The sequence below is a fragment of the Taurulus bubalis genome, assembly GCF_910589615.1.
Source record: "Taurulus bubalis genome assembly, chromosome: 13".
Lineage (NCBI taxonomy): Eukaryota > Metazoa > Chordata > Actinopteri > Perciformes > Cottidae > Taurulus > Taurulus bubalis.
In genome coordinates this window covers 20,978,981-20,999,657 of record NC_136601.1, presented here as the reverse complement: position 1 = coordinate 20,999,657, position 20,677 = coordinate 20,978,981, and the positions used below count along the sequence as shown (strand labels likewise).

General features: G+C 42.3%; 1 protein-coding gene across 1 annotated transcript in view; it reads right to left on the bottom strand.

The window, feature by feature from the left end:
- The window catches only part of nrg2b (neuregulin 2b), a gene marked incomplete at both ends in the record, with an annotated part of 46,352 nt that overhangs the window by 9,877 nt on the left and 15,798 nt on the right, over positions 1-20,677 (bottom strand). The window contains 5 exon segments of the mRNA XM_079229135.1: positions 108-131; positions 3,146-3,204; positions 10,967-11,090; positions 11,994-12,112; positions 12,938-13,100. Coding sequence (XP_079085261.1) covers positions 108-131; positions 3,146-3,204; positions 10,967-11,090; positions 11,994-12,112; positions 12,938-13,100 — 489 coding nt within the window.

The following is a 20,677-nucleotide window of genomic DNA, read 5'->3' as shown; positions in this document are numbered from 1 at the left end:
AGACCCAGTTGTTGGTTTTAGAAAGAAGATGGCACAGTAATGTGTGACTGTGATAGGATCTTGGCAAACCCTTTAAGCACAGCAAAATGAATAATAATGTTCCATACCCATAAATTCAATTCTGAGAAGCTCTGCCAGCGCAGAAAGTTGTCGTGGTAAAAAGGAAAGAGACAGATAGGGTCAGGTGTAAAGTCCACTTTGGAGCAAATATAATATTTCCATGTCCTGTATACGCTGAACCAGGATATGTTAATTAGTGCAGTCAATCATAGTGATTGACGTGTGTACCGTCCAGTAACAGACAGACAACTCAGACAGCCTCAGCTCTGTGACCCCCAGAAATGATAGGAAAAAAACAAACAGACTCAACCAAAGCAAATCCAAAGCGAAGGGAGAAAACAAAGCAGAGGTAGAAGGGAAGAGGAGCCCACAGGCAGGAAAAGGCATGCAGAGACAGACGGCCAAAGACAGCAAGACAGGAAGCCACATAACTTACTGCTATATTTACTAGACCTCATTTCTGGAGTAAACAACAGACAGAAAAAAAAAGAATGGGAAAAAAAACAAGACAAAAGAAAAGAAAGAAAAAGATAAAAAGCAGTGAGTTACTCTCCAACATAAAAACACAGTACAGTCGATGAGGCTGGCACAGCAAATGGGGCGGCGCTGTAACTCGTTTGACTAATGGAAATTGTGTGCCTTCGTATTGATTACAGCATACCTCTTGTATAGCACTTTGTCCCGCTACTGCTGCGTAGAGCTAATATAACCTTTCATATGATTTACGATTTACAGAGAAATCTTCTAAACATTCCCAATTTCCATGGCTTTGCATGCATTACAGGCTGTGCAGAGAGATGCCCATACGGAAAGCCAGCCAGTCTCCTGTGCACCCGGACCCAGCTACTCTGTGGACAGTGCGTTAGGATTGCGCTACTAGAAAAGCAGGCAGACAACAAAACAACATGGATCCCAAACGGACTGAGGGAGCGGCGCAATGCAAAAATAAAAGCACACAGACAGATTTCAGCGTGGAGACAAGGCTTGATGATGGGGTCAAAATAAGCAGACATTACATACAGCGTGATTTCTTATGGTGTGAAACCTGGTCTTGGTTGAAATTAGACATTATTCCTTGTGGAAACTTCCACAACAGACAAACGGCAGAGCATGGAGCAACATTGTAAACGCTGGAGAAAAGAAGAAGAGGGTCATTTGCATCCCTCTGTTTTATCTCCCTGTGGTTGCTGGGCCAGAAACAGCAGCGTGACACAGCCAGAGGAGGGAGGCGATTGTTTGTTTTTTTGCACGTGTCCTGGGATCTCTGGTTGCCTATCAATACTGAGATATGTGTTTCAGTGTGACTGCCCATGCAATCACAGGAGAGGGACAAAACACGCCCCATTGGCATCCCAAAGATTTATTAAAGGACTAGCTCGACATTTTTGAAAATCTATGTCTACGCTTTCTTTGCTGACAGAAAACCGATACCACTCACGTGTTTGTACAGTAAACACGAAGCTAGAGCCAGGATGCTGTTAGCTTAGCTTAGCATGAAGAGAAACTAGCCTGGCTCTGTCCTGAGGTAACCTCAGGCTATCGACGATACACAAGGTCACTGCTCCTGGCAAAACACAATTATTTAGCACCTAAGTTCCTGTAAAAGCATGTTGCATTTTTTAACAAATTGACATGATGTAATGTGTTAAATTATGAGCTTTAGAGGTGCTAGTTGGTGGAGGTTGTTTCTGTTGGATAGAGCCATATAGCGCCGATTCATAAATACATAATTTAAAATGAAAAAATCACTGAAATACAAGGTGTTTTTGCCTGTAATGAGTACAAATGCTCATGGAGCAAGTGAAACATTTGCTTGAAATCTGTTAGGCCTGATCTTGAAGATATCTGGGGAAACTACTTGTGAGCTACATTTGACTAGAATCAGGAAGTGTTGTGTAATTTACAACATACTAAAGTAAGCTATGTAGAGCATTTCACAAAAATGCCAAACTACTCCTTTAATTGAATTACTCTGGGATGAGAAGCACAACATGTGACACCATTTTGAACATATTAGAAGTCAACCCGAGGACAGTTCAGGCGACATTTAGCCACATGCCATCAAGAACGATTGCATCAGATGATCCATGGATGCTCAGAGTGAAAACAACAGGATATCACATTCATTACTGTATGATTTATCCTAATTCCTTTCAGATGCCACTGACATGATATCAAGAGTCTCCGCTTATATGAAAATCAATATCACAAAGGGTATCTCAGATGGATACAACCGTATGTGATGTTTTCAAATCTCATTACATTAAGACTTGAAATGTTGAACGCATTCTAACTCTAGATCCCATTCGCCTGCCAAATTATTTGGGTATTGGATAGCTTCTAGTAATGACTGGCGGCTGTTCAGAACAATGTCAGAAGGACTTACATTGTTCTCCATCTAAAGCCAGAAATTGTCAGTCGTGCTCAAATCAGTGAGAGAGAGATTTGTCTCTTTGTTTAGAAGAGAGGCACAGCACAGAGTGAGAGCTGTCAACAGGGTATTAATAGTTTATATCCAGATAGTTTAGCCTTGATGGTTTCTTTTTTTACTGCTAAAACTCTAAACAGCACCGATGGACCATTTACAAAGAACAGGGACAAAGTGTTCCAATAAAAGCAAACAACCTCCTGCATTTACTATTGTGTTAATTCTCTGTCTCCTCCGTTTCTCTTTGTGCAGCTCTCTGGATCAAGCTGCATTTTTTACGGCTTAACAATACAGAACGCTGCAAATGTAGGAGCAGGCACAACGTAAAGATGTGGCGCTTATTGTTGAGGCGTCAATTCTGGGGCTTTTGAGAACAGCTTCTAGGCCAAGTGTCCAGTATGTAACGGGCTTATAGATGTAGCTCGACTGTTTGTCTCTGCACCACGCAAGAACCAGGGAAGACAGGGAGAGGGAGGGGTGGACACAGAGGCATGCAAATCATACACACACACACACACACGTTAAACGTACATGAAAAACAAGAGCAGGTTTTCAAACACACATACACACACGCAGAGCGCTCCCTCCATCCAACCCCTCCGATGTCGCATGCAGCATCTCAGTGAGAAGGAGACAGACAAGAGCAAATGGACATACTGTAGAAATCTGCCATGACGGAGTTTTGACAGCGGTCCCCCGTATAGTCATTGGGACACCTGATGGAGGGAAAACAAGACACAGAGGGAGGGGGAGGGGAGGGGGTTAAAGATACAGAGGGAAGAGAGGGGGGGTCAAACAGGAGGGAGGAGAGGAGGAGAGGTACACGGAGACAGATCGAGAGGAGGGGAGAAGAGAGAGAGAGAGAGGAAGGGGAGGAGGGAGACATAAGAGAGCAGAGAGATGAGGGATTAGAAACAGCACAATCCACCAACTACAGAGAGAGAGAGATGACCTGCATACCGTGACATCACCGCCATCAATATGACATCACTGCTACAGTTAAGACATCATCACAGTCACGAAGGGTCATGTGAAGGTGGCGCAGGAAGTAGGAGGGGTCAAATGTACGGCCGTCGGCCTCCGACCCCGCCCTTCAAGCACAGACACTGATGCACGCAAGCACACACAAACACACTCTCCCGATTGCCTTATTCTGGACTCTCATTCGTCGCATCCATTTGTTAACCCCTGACTAAAACCATGATGGAAGAGAAAAGCAAAGCAAAAGGTTTAAGTACAGTGTAAATCATGTCAAGCTCAGTTTATACAGCTCTATCCCGGCGTTTCATGTTTGTCAAACGGTAACACATGATGTCATCTCTATGTCAACGCTATAGTATGAGCCATCAGGGACAGGGAGAGGTTGAGAGAAGACCTGCATGTTGGGAGAGGCTGCTTCTTCATACCCTATTCAATTATCCTCAACACATGCACATTCTCATGATGTCTTTAATTTAATGGGGTGTAAGAAAATATCAATACATATAAGTATCGCAATGTTTTGTAATCTGTTATTGATTCTTTAAAACACATTTATCGATTTTTAAATCAATACTTTACGATGCACAAAATGATGTTGGATGTTACTCTTTCTCTTCCTAAGATTATATGCACATGGCGGTGTGTTCTTTATACTACAACAGTTTTCCTAAAATTAGATTTTTAAAAATCACAATACAGTGACAGTATCGCAGTATATTGAATCGTAATCCGTCTATCACGATGTGGTTTGACCGGATTTTTGTAACTACACCTTTCTTCATCGTCAACTTTGTGTGCTGAGGGTTTATGAGAGCTTTTTCACTGAAAACAGCTTCCTGCTTTTGAGGAAAATAAGGCTGGCGAGAGCTGTGAGAGTGAACCAAAACATGAAGGTTTTGGGCCGTGAAACCCAAACAATGAGCTTGAAGAAATTGCACCATTCTGTCGCGCCGAGGGAAACTGCGCTCTGATACTGCTCTGTGGGTTCGTCACTACAAGCGGCAGAAAGGGTGCACACATGCCAACAACTCCTACAAGTGCTGTATCAGAACACAAAACAACAAAAAACACAACATCTGACAACAGTTCTGCACACTGCACACACCCTGCAGTTATATTTAACAGAGCAATAATTCGACATTTCACTTTGTCAGGCATGGTCAAATGACCATCACAAAATATACAGTCACACACACATTAATCATAATGATAGTCGATCTACAGACTGGACCAGAACAGAGATGAATAACACGGTCCGGTACTCCCATATAGGGGACAAAGCATTGGCTCTGAATAACCCCCATTACACATACAAACCTGTCGTCATTTGATCCACTGTCGCTATAAAAATCGTAGCAGCGTTAAAGTAGCTTTAGAATATTTGACATGAACAATGTGTGAAACCCACAATCTTATTAGCGTACAAGAAGTGGACGGGATAAAGAGACGTACTGTGTCACTGACCTCCTGGATATGCTCTGCTATTCTCATGGCTTCATCGACGCGACGCAGTGGAGAGTTATAGCTGCGGTTGGAGCTCCAATAAGCAGTCAGAGTGTCGTTGAATGGGCCTTTTAGAGGTCAGTGTATTTTTGAAGTCAAGGTTTAATGAAGCTGGAAAATCAGAGCGGTGGGCCCTGTTACATCATGCACATGCAGGAGTTGAGGAGAGGGCAGCGGCAATGAAAACAACAATCGTTGCTTTTGTGTAATGCTGCGTTTGGTGTGATAGCCCGGGAACGCGTCACGGCAACAAATCCCTAAATGAACGCTGTCGTCTAATCCTGAAAGAATGAGCAAAATGACCTGCCGACAAATGCAAAAATGTGTATAATGTATGTGGTTTCCCCAAGAATAGAAGTCTAAGAGTGACACCCACACACACACACCATTTTCCCGCTCACACACCCACAGTGTGTGAGCGGGAAAATGGTTGGAATAGGTTTGGGGTTTTTCATGGGCATAAATATCAGCAACAGTTTACATGCGGCGGCAGAATGTGGTGTTTTGTTTCTGGATGGCTGGCGAGCTGTCAGCGATACCACGGCCTGAATATGATTCATATTCAGGCAACGGCCATCACACTCACAACACTGCAACTAACAAGGAGGCTCCTCGCTGCATCACGGTCACTGGTGGATTGATACATATATACATGGTCCAAATTGATGTTATTTTTGTGACTTTTGATGCTTAGTATTGACGCCGCCGTCCTTTTCTATTAATTCTTATCAGCTCGGTTGAATGAAAATCTACAGGACCTCATTTCAATTGGTGTCCTTGAGAAAATCTCAAATCTTCAAATTCTGAAATGTCTTGAATAATGTGTAATAATGAGTGTCATGGCTTTTACCCAGCCAGGCACAATTGATTTAATCTCGTTTATGCCATGAGTGATAGTAGATCAGCGTTTACTGCAGTCAAATAGGCATGTTATAGAAAACGTGGTCCAACTGCAGCGCACATTATACTGAAGATGGATAACAGCAATTGACGAAGCTCAGGGTTATGATATCATGGGTGTGGCCCCGTTAAAGTCATTATAGGATAACAGAGGCTCTCTGGCTGTAATGGCCATGTTGTATTTATTACAGTGATCCAGTTTAAAAAGCAACGACCCCCAGTCTACCCCCATGTATATACTGTCCACATAACTGACTGGGGATCCTTTTCTCCTCTTTCTCACCACTAAAGAGACAACTTGCATTTTGAATCAATTACAGCAAAAACCCTCGGAAGAGCCCACTCAGCAATTTCCCATAGAGTTATAAATAGAGCAGAGAGAGAGAGAGAGAGAGGGAGAGAGAGAGGTGGGAGACACTCGGAGCAGAGGCAGCCTTATGCCGGCAGAGCTTTTACTGTATATCATTTTTTTTTTCTTCTCCTTTTCTCCTTTGCCTCTTTTCTTTCTCTCTCTGCATCCCATTTCCCTTCTTCCCTGTCCATCCTTCCCTTATCCCCCACCCGACTGCACTGTACTGCCCCGAGAACGAGCACCGAGGGCAAGAAAAGCCCCAACACACACACACACACACACACACACACACACACACACACACACACACACACACACACACACACACGGCCGTGGACATTATGACATTATGTCCAGGCATCAATACTAGCCTGAACTCATGGCATTTGCAGATAAGATTAGATTAAATTAACTTTATTGATTCAAATGGGGGGAATTTGGCATTTTCAACATATAGCTGGGAATACATGGGCTAGTGTTTACGGCTGGCTGCCAGACTGGAGTTCAGCAACAAAGTTCAGATCAATCAGAAGAAGAGCTATCTGCCACTCTCCACAGAAAGCTTTAACACAGGGTGAAAGGAAGATTGAGTAAGCGAGACACAGCGAGCTCTCCGGGCCGACAGCTTGCCAGGGGGCATGTTTGTATGTACTGATCTCCACTTTAACCTCCACTCTCTGTTTTAGCCAGGGTGCCTTTCTGTACGTGTGCCGTCCTCCACTGTAACCTACAGAGTCCATTTTGCAGTACAGCATTACTTTCCCCTTCAGGGAAAAGAGGAGATTATAAGTTTCCATGGTCGCCACAAAGGAGCTTGCAAATACCACCTCAAATTTCAGGGATATTAACAATTTTTTTGCTGTCTGCCAGCGCCGCGCAGTGCACCGATTTGCAGCTGTTGTGCAGAATGGCGAGTGGAGTGGCGTGTGAGTGTGGGTGTGGGTGTACATATCTCTGAAGTGAACAAGCCCAGCAGACAGACTACAGACAGCAGTCTTATTTACATCCTGTTATCCACTGGCCCAAACACAGCAGCTAACGCAACTTTCTGGAAAGTGCTGGCTGGTCCGCTGCTACCTTGCTAGCCTGCTGTAGCTTCTTGAACATGCAGCGTTTTAATATTAAGAACAATCATACACAGGAGATTGGGGAATCCTGCCCGTTTTTGTATTCCTAAATTGCTATGTACGCATCTCGTAATGACTATATGCACCTTCTCCAACAAAGTTTTCTGCTTGTCAGCATCATGAAAAAAAGAAAGATTTATCCTTCAGCGATGACCGGAAGGTATTTTAGATGAGAGATAGAGACAAAGGCAGGGGGAGAGAGAGGGAAGAGGGGAGGAAGCAAGGGATACACACACACACACACACACACACACACACACACACACACACATATATATATATACATATATATATATATATATATATATATATATATATATATATATGTATATATACATATATACATATATATGTATATATATACATATATATATATATACATATATATGTATATATATACATATATGTATATGTATACATGTATATATATATATATATATATATATATATATATATATATGTGTGTGTGTGTGTGTGTGTGTGTATATGTGTGTATATATATAAATAAAGCTGTTAAGACAAACTTCTTGACTCAAAGATTAACATCTGTATGGATTTATTTTGATTTATTTATATATATATATATATATATATATATATATATATATATATATATATATATATATATATATATATATATATATATATAAAGACAGAGAAATGGAAATGAAGAAACAAAGGGTGTAGATCTGGAGCAGGCACCGACGGATCTAAGGATGGATTTCTAGCACATACATCCAATTGTACATGAAGCATCACACAACAAAGCTCTTGATTATGCACGCCTATACACGCCATCTGGTCTCCAACATCAGGAGGAAGTGTTTGACACACATCAACAAAATGGTCCTGTATGTATGGCAAGTTGGAACTGAAAGATTACAACCTCCAGTTTAGTTAATACAAAGCGTTGGTTGCAAATACAGTTTGTATTAAAAAACACTGCACTGAGCTCCCAGTCATTTGGCATACTGTGTCATTTAATGTGTGCAAAAGAAGGGCAATGTTACCAGATAATTGCTAATATGATGACATGTTGCCTCAATGTTGCCGCGAGGGTCTGCCTGTTATACCACGTTGCCAACATGCACATTATTGTATTTGCTGTAACTGTAACTTGTGACATGCTCATATAAATAAATGTCTTAGTAATAAGTTGATAATCACAGCAGTGATTCATCTGATATCCAGTTTTTGCACTCGCTGTTCTAAACACCTACTAGTCTGGTAGCTCTTTCCTGAAGAAATAAATCCTCCCACTCACAGGAAGTGATGCATTTTATGTTAACAGTTTATTTCATAAAAAGAGAAGGAGGACTAGATGCTTAGCGTGCAGTGAACCGTGTTAACCGCTCCTAGTCTGCGTCAATGCAGAAGTAAAGTCACAGAGAAAGGGAGTAAATATCTGGAAGACTAATGTTTACCGTGCCTGGGTTGTGTATGTCTTACTCACGTTATCCTTCTGTAGAAGACAAGCACCTGTTGTGTTCAGAGTATCCAAATAAAAGCACTCCGTCTGCTTGATGTGTTCATGCATGTGTGTGTGTGTGTGTGTGTGCTCAAGAAATCCAAAACGTATGATTTGAGACTCGAGAACAATAATTATTGATTTAATTTTTTGGTGCATTAACAGTAATGAAAATGTCTGACGGGCGAAAATTAACTCCCTCCCTATTTGTAACGCGTAACCTTACACATGAGGTGCGCGTGGCAACAGATGACCGTAACCTGCAGCAGCAACACCAAGGCGAGCATCAGGAGCTTAAAACTTCATTAGACTTAGTATTGTGAAAAGATTAGTGAATGTGTGTTTGTTCGCCACACTTTGCCACGACTATAAAAGTGGTCTGGTAACGCCGGTCAACAGGCAGGCAACTGTAGACCAGAGTTATTAGGCCACGCCTACACCGGGTTTTAGGGGCGAGATGGATGTGCTCATCTACAGTAGATTATAAGATGTCATTAGTTGGAAATCCCAGGGCAATTAAATAATACGGTTGTGCTCTTACTGTGGTTGAAAAATAGGTTACAGTTAGTATTGTATGCAAATGCTAAAATGAGTTATGATAACACAGTAGAATACATGCTTCGATATAGCTATGCTATATGGACTTTCCACAGTTAATAACCCGACTTATTATTGGTCAATATTTTCAGAAAGCTATTAGGAGTATGCAATACTGTGGTTATGGTTGCTATGTGACTAGCATAGCTGCTAACAGTGGCTACTGACAGATGGCGGTGAGTGACAATGAATAGGTAAAAAGAAAACAGACCTCACTGAATCACACTCTATCTGTCTGTCTGTCTGTCTGTCTGTCTGTCTGTGTGTCTGTCTGTCTGTCTGTCTGTCTGTCTGTCTGTGTGTCTGTCTGTCTGTCTGTGTGTCTGTCTGTGTGTCTGTCTGTGTGTCTGTGTGTCTGTGTGTCTGTCTGTGTGTCTGTGTGTCTGTCTGTCTGTCTGTCTGTCTGTCTGTCTGTCTGTGTGTCTGTCTGTCTGTCTGTCTGTCTGTCCTTCACATATCTCCAGGACCGTTCATCAGATCTATTCCACACTCGGTGGGTGCATTGCTGGGGTTCCAATGACATGCAGTGTCAAAGTTGGTGCAATATGGACACGCACTGAACGGACATACTGAGAACTGGCACTGCACCAGTAATAGAGATTCAGGACAATCCAAATCCCTGTCTGCTTTTGAGTCTCTTCTCCCCATGTCCTCGGTGCCCTCGGCATGCAAAGCATTTTGTGGTTACATGCCAACAGAGTGACCGACAAGAGAGGCAGCAGCTAATATACTTCGTCAGCGGGACGTCCTCTTTAACTTTCCATGCCTGTGAAGTTCCTCTGAGCAATACTGTACTCTGCAGAAGCATTTTTTTGTTTTTGCTACAGGGTCAGCAGATGTAGAATCAGCTGCCATGCTCCGTAGGTTTCCTGCTTGTTAACCTTGTATAGAGCAGGTAGACGAAGGGCTGCTATGCAGTCTGATAGAGCAACACACTGTCATCACCCGGCACATATGCAGGTCAATGCTATTGGTTTCCTGTGGGTTCTACCAGCATACAACAGGTGGAATCAAGGTACCAGGTTTGCTGTTTTTTGCATCTAATCTAACATTATTGGGCTTAATTGGTATATAAATGTACAGGTGTACATTTTGAATATTAGATGTTTTTATAAATATAATTTGCAAATCCAAACACAATGTTAACTGTTCATGCTTTTCTAACACCATTGCATTTCTTCCCATTTCTTTTTTAACTTTAGGACTTTCAGGAAATAGAAGCATTTTCTGAGGCGAGCTAGCTTTGAGCGCGATACGACCGATTTCAATGCATGCGGACATAATGTCCACGTTTTCATCTGTTTGAGCCGTCGTGGCAATTGTTGCAAACTGTAAATAGCAAGCCGAGGACACGGTGCGGAGTGAGTGGCTGGCTGGGCTGCAGGTGCGTGTATGTGGGGAGGGAACAACCAAGGAGACAAGGCGGTGCAGTGACCAGCGACACAGAGTCTGAGACCAGAGGGACGGAGACAGGAAGAGAGGGAGGCAGGAGAGACACATCGATGACTGAGGGGACGGGGACAGGGGGGGCGACCGAGCAACCCACTTACTTGCAGGACAGCTGGTTAATACCATGTATGAAGTAACAGTCTCCTCCGTTGACGCAGTGGGCCTTCTCCGAGTCATTGCAGCGCCTCGCGTGGCTCACACCTGGAGACGGGGTGGTGGTGGTCACTGCGAAGAAGACAATCAGATGCAAAACAGATGCAAAGAATGCTGTCACCTCTTTGTTGAAATCACACAGTGCTCAAAATGTTATGGCAGCCACAGAACTAACTATCAGACCACACCATGCCACATACCTCTCAGACCTCTTAAGTGAATTTCAAAGAGCTTAGTGTAACACATCTATCTACTTTTTGGGCAGGCATCAGTCCCCTCCCTGTGCTCGCTGCAGCTCTGCAGCTCACAGCTGCTGGTGGAAAGACGGATACACCTGCTCCCCCACAACAACACACTCCTGTCTTATTCTTTTCCATCTTGAAACCTTCGGGTATATTTACAAGTAATGCATTATTCTGTTTCCCCTCACTTTTGTTTGATAACTGTTGTGCTCTCCCTATTTACACAGCACATGAAACAATCCGACACAAGAGCTGGACGACAATGATATACCGAGACTTCACTGACAGATGCTATACGATGACACGCGTAATACCACTCAGTCTGACCGCAGTCGATTAATTCAGTTTGTGATTACATCATCAGATTCCTGCATCTTGGACATTAAGCCGATTCTATAATAAACACAAGTAATTCTATTATATTGTCACCCTTTTCTACTGGAATAAAATATTTGTGGAAGGGCGAAGTTGGTGAATGTTAACAGAATAATTGCTCTCACATTTTTGACAAAATACAGGCCATTACAAGAGTAGATACCCATTGATCTTAAAGGCATAAAACGGCAGTTTCATTTTTTTGTTGAGGAACGGAGACTTGAAGAACACACATTTGTATTGGTGTGCTGTGATAGTTAAGAGTTATCCTAATTGATCAGATTGTGTAGACAGACAGACAGACAGACAGACAGGCAGACAGACAGACAGACAGACAGACAGATGCGTCGTTGCTCACAGATCTGCACGCTGATTATACTCGTGACGTTTTCTTGTCCGAGTGAGTTTTCAGCCACGCAGGTGTAGTTGCCAGAGTCTTCCACACGGACATGACTGATCTGCACCTTTGAGTTTTTTCTTCAGTGAAGAGAAACGAGGGGCGGAGGAGGGAGAGAGAGAGAGAGAGAGAGAGAGAAAGAAAAAAAGAGTCAGTTATTGTTGTTTCAAAAAAGCAGCAGACTCATCGTTGACTGAATGAGAAATTAAATTCTAGTTTCCAGCCTAGAGAAGCAATAAAGAACTGGTAATTATATACAAATGTTCGTAGCGATTGGCCATGAAGACCAATGGACAATTACTAAGTTCAAACCAGAAACAGGTTTCACTTAATCTTCACATGAACCGATTACAACCAAAGGCACTGTTCTCCCTTAATATCAGAGTCTTACAGGTGAAAGATCTGTGAGTACACCGGGTGAGCCATGTGTGCTAGGAAAGCAGAAAACTGCCTGATGATTAATAAATGCATACATACAAACTGATGTGATCTAAACAGTGTCAAAGGAAAGGTGTTTTTTAGAGTCTATCTTGATTCTACACTGAACATTGTGTGTCTATTGTGGATGTTTAGTGCGCAGCTACCAGGACGTTTCCCTCCACCTGGCTCAGACTCAGACTGCTGAAACCGGATTTTAGCTTCCACTGAACTTTATAATGCATTTTGTGGATTTCTGGTTTTCCTTTCTTATAGTGCAGCCGCTCCACATGACCTCCTCAATGTGTCGTTGTATTAAGATGGCCTTGAAAACACCCGAACCTATACTTAAACATGCTGCCATCGCAGTACGTACAGCGTGTGTTTGAGGAAGCGGTCATCGGTCTGGATTTTGGCCACTTTCAAAACTTCTTGCCGTGAATATTGTGTGTGGAGTGTGAGCGATGAATCCAGTCTGGCAGACTCACTTGTTGGTCTTTATTTTGAGGTCTCGGCCTTTCTGAAGCTCGTGTCCATCTTTGTACCAGCGGAAGGAAGGGCTGGGATTCCCCGACGCCTCACACTTCAAGTTCAGCTTGTCCCCTTCCACCAGAGACTGGCCTCGCATCAGCCGAAGCTTAGGAGCAGAGGCTGGAGAGAGAGAGAGAGAGAGAGAGAGAGAGAGAGAGAGACAGAGAGAAAGAGGGAGACAGAGAGAAAGAGGGAGGACAATAGAAGGGGAGCGGAGAAAGAAAATCAAAGCTTGCATTATTGAAATTAACTACGGACATTCAATTAATCTATCCATATAATTGTGCGAGTGTGTGTGTGACTTTGTGTGTGTGTGTGTGTGTGTGTGTGTGTGTGTGTGTGTGTGTGTGTGTGTGTGTGTGTGTGTGGCTGATGTGGAAATCTGTTAGTGAAGGTTCAGATGTTGGGATCAAGACCGGAGACAACAGGTCAGAGTTCACAGGAGAGATTGCTCAAGCATAGAGGAAAATCAATGACACAACAAACACACACAAACACACACACACACACACACACACACACACACACACACACACACACACGAAAAGCACTTTGTCACAGTTTGAATTCTAAAAAGCAAAGTGAAAGCTTTTAGAGAAAAGAACATCTTCCCTCAGAAACTCTGCAGTAGATTTTCACTATTGAACAATGTGTGTGTGTGTGTGTGTGTGTGTGTGTGTGTGTGTGTGTGTGTGTGTGTGTGTGTGTGTGTTTGTGTGTGTGCCTATCTGTGTGTGTGCCTATCTGTGTGCGTGCATGTGCTTCATCAGTCTCCAGAGAGTTTCACTCTCTCTCTCTTCTCTCCTCTCCTTAAAAACTACAACAGACTGCATCACTGACACCAGCACTGGCAGCACAAGCACACAGAAGCTAAAGCAAAGAGACAAGTCAGCACCATCTAGTACCATTTATACACACACACACGACACACACACACACACACACACAGCCAAGGAAGCACCAAGTGTATTTTACACGCGTGTGCGCACAAACACACACTGCTCAACAACTGCTGTATATAGAGCCACAGCTCCTCACAGCCCTGCTGCATCCTTCCATTACACACTAAGGAGACACTGTGTGTGGATGCTGAGCCTCAGAGAGACACTGCAGGTCTATATGTGTGTGTGAGGCTCTTCTTGTACATTTTACACAACATACTGAATACTACATGCTATCTTTCTCCTTTGTCTTGTGTCTATTGGATAGTTTTGACAGGAAACATTTGGTAGACAGGCATCGGGATGAAATGACACAAAGGTTTGTGCCCGGATTTGAACTGACAACATGTTAGACTTCTTCAGGCCTTTAAAATGAAAAAGAAATGAGAAATTCTCATCTGTGAATATTTTGCATGAAAGCTATTCATACCGGTAGCGTATAGAAAGTCAAAATAGACCAAATGGATCCTATTGACCCAGAGCAGTTGTGTGTCTAAGCTCCTGCATGGATGTGGAAACTTGAATTCTTTACGCGGAAGTCAAACTTTTCTTGCTTCATGCGCCACTGAGCAACTTTCATATGAATGAACAGGCTCCGCCTCCAACGCGTTGCCTCCAGTTGCCTTTATACATCCGGACAACGTGATTGGGTGATGATGCCTTTCCACCTCGCAATGGACAAAAATGATGGCGCTTGTGTTAACGCTGACCGGTCTAGACCACGACAGCCCATATCTACTATACAACTCTAAATGTGTCTCAGTGATTCAAATAGGTCTGGCGTTGTGGTCATTGATGGCGGTTTTCCTGGTGGGGAATACAAACAACCAGTCAGACCTTGACAGATGGAGTTTATTCCTGTTATAGAGCCAGAAAAGTGACGACAGAAAAATGTGTACAACTGAGATTGAGGCCGTACATACAGGCTGCTGTAACATGACTTTTAAAAGAAAGGACTCTGGTTGCAACTGTAAATTCTCATTTGGTTTCGATCAGCTTAATAAACAAAATAACACATGCAATGAACTGCTCTTTGCACTGAAACACATTATTGTTTCCTAGCCCTCACACTCTATGTCGACAGGCCAGACACGTCAATCACTAAAAAATGATATGTTGATATTAAACCGTCGCTAAAAATAGTCTCAACAAATTACGTTTTTACTCGTTTGTGAAACTAAAGCGCTCAGTTCTTCAAGTCACTGAGCCTTTTAAAAAAGTGTCACCATATATGTGTGACCCACTTTTACATACGGACTAACGCATTGTATTTCATTGTACCAATGGCAGCCGTATCCTTAAATTACCTTCGTGGGAAAATAATGGGAGGAAAAAGAACACAAACTCAGAAAGGAGGTAAAAAAGAGAACCTCTATGAAGTACCATCCAAACAGCTTGCAGTTATGTAAGAAGGATTTAAGGATTTCTAGACTCACAACAGAACAAGCAGCACATCTTTAAATCCAGTTCTCACATTTTGTGAGATTTAGTCTTGTCACAGACTCGACACACACTCTTGATGTATAATTCCACGTCACACCAAAGTAAATCATCTCCACATCCCAAGATGCTCTCTCTCTAGCTCTCTCTCTACCTCTCTCTCTCTCTCTCTCTCTCTCTCTCTCTCTCTCTCTCCATAGCTCCTGGCTTGTAATGAGTTATGCTGAAGAAGAGCACTGACTGTCACAGTCATCGTATATTTTTTGAGGAATAATTAGTTATTAGCTATTTTGGTATTTTCATGATCCACTGTTGAATCTTGACTCGACTCAACTAGACTTGGTCTTGGCTTGTGCAGCTGTTGACGGATGAAACCAAAACAAGGAAAAGCGTGACAGACGAGACACAGCGGGCAGCTGTTTGCTCTCCCCTGCAGTGCACACCTAGCACATAGCACCTAGCACCTAGCACCTAGCACCAAACAGTAGAGCACTGTCAGCATTGTTGGTTGGCTGGAGACAAAAGAAGAGCTAAAAGGAGAGTAAATATTGGACATGCTCACCATAACCCACACTTTATATTGTGATAATGTGTCAGTGTTGTGTTTACTTGTTGTGCTGCCCCCTAGTGGCCCAAAAATGACAACAAAGATCTGCATATAATATTGGATTTGTCGCCAGTAAGTGGGGTTTATTGTGTGTAAACAGTCCAGTACACAGAAGTCATTCACAAGTGATTGACTCGGACATCAGAACTACTTATTTCTAGGAGACACATACACACTTTCTGAGCATCGACCTAGTGGGACCGATGACGAGCATCATGGCGACGATGTAGAAATAGAGACTCTTCTCTCCGACGGTCTCGTTTACTTACGGAGGGCATATAGACGCATCAGTATTAACCTGAGCCTTTTCTACGCCCTATTCTGACAGAATGTGCTAGCTAGAAGTCATTACAGGAAACCGTATGTGTTTAACTCACATTTTAAACAGGGGTGAGTTACCAGCAACCTCTGTTTGTTATTACAAAAACGCATCAAGTCAAGACAAACTGTTTTTCATAAGAAAATGAGCAGCCTCCTTGCTGTTTTCATCCAGCATTTTGCTGTGGGTATTTTTGCAGGAGACAATGAGGAAATCATGGGAATTGTGATCTAATAACAAAGTACCATATGTGGAAAAGAGATGAGGTTTTGTTGTGGGAGGGGCGACTTAGACCAGTTCCAGCAGAACAGATTTGAAATTTAGATTCTTGATGAGAAAACACCTCTGAGAGTAATAATCTTTGCTTGTATTGCACTTTTCAAAAGCAAGTTACAAAGTGCTTCACAGTCAGTAAATACATTAGAAATAATCAACATCAAATTAACTAGAAATGCCAACAAACAAAAGAAAAAAAATAGCAAGGGGACAGAAATAATAATAGCTTTCCTTTCAGAAAACACTTCAACATCATGGGTAAAAACAACAATCATTGAAGTATGAATGAGGTGTTGCACTACACAAACTACAGTGAACATATTCATTACAGCACAAGAAACACGAAGCACGGCCGATGCTAGAAACCAGACAGAAATTAGCTGTGGCTTCTCCGAAACCAGTGAGTTCATCTGAAATATGTGTGGGAGAAGGGAGTGAGGTGTTAAAATGAAATTTAGGTCTCCACAGATTGGGATATTTTTCTAAAGCTTGGCAAAACACACACATGAGTAGGAGGTTAAGACAACCAGGAGGAGAAGGAGAGGACAGCCAGTCTGTCCATGCATCCAATGTTGAATAACAGCCGATCCTTCTGTCGATCTATTAATCAATCTCTCCAAACTACCTCAAGTGGTCAATTCAATCACACTCGCGGCACACAGCTGGTCTTTCTCAGTACTGTTCCCAGTGTGTGGCTGCAGCTCTGCTAGATGCCCCCTTTAAAAGGACTAACATCCTCCGGTTCTTTTTAAACATGTTCAACATTAGTCTGTGTTTGTCAGCGGATTCTGTGATAAAGTTCCTTTAGACAAGTCCCAAACAAATGGCCAAATCTGCTGATATTTACATGGAAGATTAGTGAAAACTCACACATTTTACATTTCAAGAGAAAGCGCGAGACATTCGTTAAGGTTGTGTCTTTATTATATATTCATCATTGTGTAGTTGTCCAGGACAGGACGTGTTAGGGCTGTGCAATCAATCAAATTTCAATTACGATTTTGGCTTCCAACAACAATTATGATAAGAAGATAATCGACATAAAATAATTACTGCGCCTCATTCTGCTTTGCGGTGATGCTCTAGTTCTGCTTTAGCTTGCAGCCCTGCTCGGCGGGTCACGGGAAGTCTGGGGATGACCCTCGCCGGGCGTATTTCCTCTGTGGTGGTGCACGGAGACCGGCTCGAGGACATCTTGTGAAGGTGGCGCTTTAAAACGTCCCTCGCCGCCCAGTGCTTGCTGTGCCCTCTCTCCCTGCAGGGAGGGACGGGGCCTCTAGCTACGGAAAATAAATGTCAACCAAGGTGGACGGTTGGCAACCGACCCGACCCGTCTCGGAACACGGACCCCGTGTCGTCACTTTGTGGGTGTGTCATCACCATTATATATATACAACCAATGTGTTTCTGACTTAATTAGTTATAAGAACACAACATTCTTCATAGAGCTAGACTCTTAATTTTGCTCTAAATTAAAAATAGAGGCGACAAAATGTTCTTTCTGAATGCACAATGTTTCCAAAGTCAATGAGTCAATGAGTCAATGTGTAATCGATCCACACACAATCGTAGTTGTGATTTGTGCCATTATCAAGCAACTAAAAGATGTGTTCACTTTTTTCTATATTTACCAAAAAAACACAATCTTTCCCTCACATAAACCAGCGTGTTTATAAAAGCTCAACCCTAACCTTACGTGACACCCTGAATACTTTCTATGACCTCGTGGCGGTACGAGATTATGACCCCTACTTGACTGGAAGAGCAGTGCCAGTGAGAATAATCCAGGCAGCAATGTGATTTAATAATGAAAAGTAACTGTCAAAGTCAATTAGTATAAACATTATTTGGAGGAGAAAGAAGAGAAAACTGTGAGGTGTGTTTGTCTCTGCGATGGCTTATTTTTCATCCTGTATTGATGTTCATTGTACGTCCAACATGGATAGTCTAGAGAGGAAACCTGACATTTACTGGTTATGTTTTAGGTAGCTAAAAATATCTCCTGCTGCATTATTAAACTCCATCATATTATCAGGAGTACCTGCACAGTGGAATAATGGCTCCCTTTAATTGTATAATTGGCATTATGACCAACAGGTTTTCCTCTGGCGAATACTAGCAGGGAGGAAATGAGAGCTATTGCAAAAGGACCAGTGATGTCATAATCGTCTTATTAAATTAAACTCTACCTGACGTGAATACCCAGACATTGTCAGGGTGTTACATGTTACATGTAACATGTACCCTACATTTCAACATGAAGCTAATTAGATCAACCAAAATGAGTTTGCAGGGATTTGTCCTTTAAAAACTGATTAGGTCTTGATATAAGACTTGAAAGACATACTTTTCTCTGAGAACAAATTAGGGCAGCAGCTAACGTTTATTTTCATTGTTGATTAATCTGTCGATCCTTTTCCCGATTAATGGATTAGCTGTTTGGTCAATAAAATGTCCTCAAATGGTTTTGTGATCAGATATTCAGTTTACTGTCATAGGGGAGTAAAGAAACCAGAACATATCCACATTGAAGAAGATGAGAACGACTCGATTACTCGTTGCGACTGTAAAACAAATAAAAACACTTTGCCAGTTGGAAGCGATAATCCCATTTGTCTCCGATGCAAAATGACTTTCGAGAAACAAATTTGCAGGATTAGGCAAATTAGTTTGGAAATCCTTGACACAAGATCATTTGTGTTAGAATACGTGAACTTATTTTGCCCCACTGGCACATATTTTATAATTGTTTAAAGAAAAGTAACACTGAACTATATTTGCAAGATGGATATTACCGCTCCACTTCAGATGAGGCTCATCGTCGAGTGAGTCAGTGTGAGGTGAGACTGTCAGGCTTTTATGCATGTTAGTGTGGAACTGAGTGGTGAAAGTCAGCCTAAAGCAGCTGTAAGTGGTGAGCCTGGTTACCAATGAGCGCATCCCTCTCTGGGACGCTCTCCTCGGGTAACATGGAAGTTTTGTCGGCCTGGGAAAAACCCGAAGGAAATTACCCTTCATGGATGGGACGTCCACATTTCATGGGTGTGACGGTGTCGGATTGATTGAATCGCTGCAAATTCCCACTCCATCTGACATAACACTTCATGTCCCTTTAGGTATTAAAACATCCTAATGAATTTGTCCTTTCAAAATAAGTAATGAATTGAAACTAATCTCAATGAAAATGAGCAATACTGCATGTTCCTGCACGTGTGTCTATTGTATAGCTTTTTTAGTCGGACATCGAAAAGACTTTAAAAGACAAAATAAGCAGTGGAGTGCTAGTAAGTATCGGGCTGGCCGAATATTCAATATCATAATTGATCGTCTTTCTATCACCATACTGTGATGAAACCATATAACGAGATATCGTGATACACCATTACGTTGGTTAAACTGTTAATAACAAGCACATGCAAACTCATGAATCTGATTAATTTGCGTATAGTATAGAAAACCATGTGGTTATTTCATATAAACTATTCATTTAATGAATTAACAGAAAACATGCTATATTGGGATATATATGTTTTCTGAGATATGAAATGACTTATATTGTGATAGACGTTTTTGTCAATAATAAACAACAACTAACTACAATCTATAATGTTCTTTAGCTAATTCAATGACACTTCGATGTGTGTTCTCCTATCATTATATTTCTATGCAATCTAATCAAACTCCCAATGCGTTAAAGTTACTGTGAGGATCTTCTAACTGTGAAACACTAATACTGATGCCCTCCATAAGTAAACGAGACCGGCAGAGAGAAGCCTCTCTATTTCTACATCGTCGGCATGATGCTCGTCATCGGTCCCACCGGGTCGAATTCCGCGCAAAATCAGATGAAATCATGTCGGTTCACCAGAGACTCCTTCAGCTCAGACTCCAGCGAGGCCTCGGCGCCGACATCGACCTGCAAGTCGGACGCTCCGGCTGTGACAAAGTCTTCCATCACTGTGCGGACCAGACTGTCAGACGCTGACGAGAGGTTTTGTAAATGGACTCTAAACACCACCGTACCGCCAAAATCTACACAAAACGAAAGTTCCTTGTGGCTTTAACTTCAAACTGAATTCAAAGAGGAAGGATCAGCGCAGACCTTCACTGATCT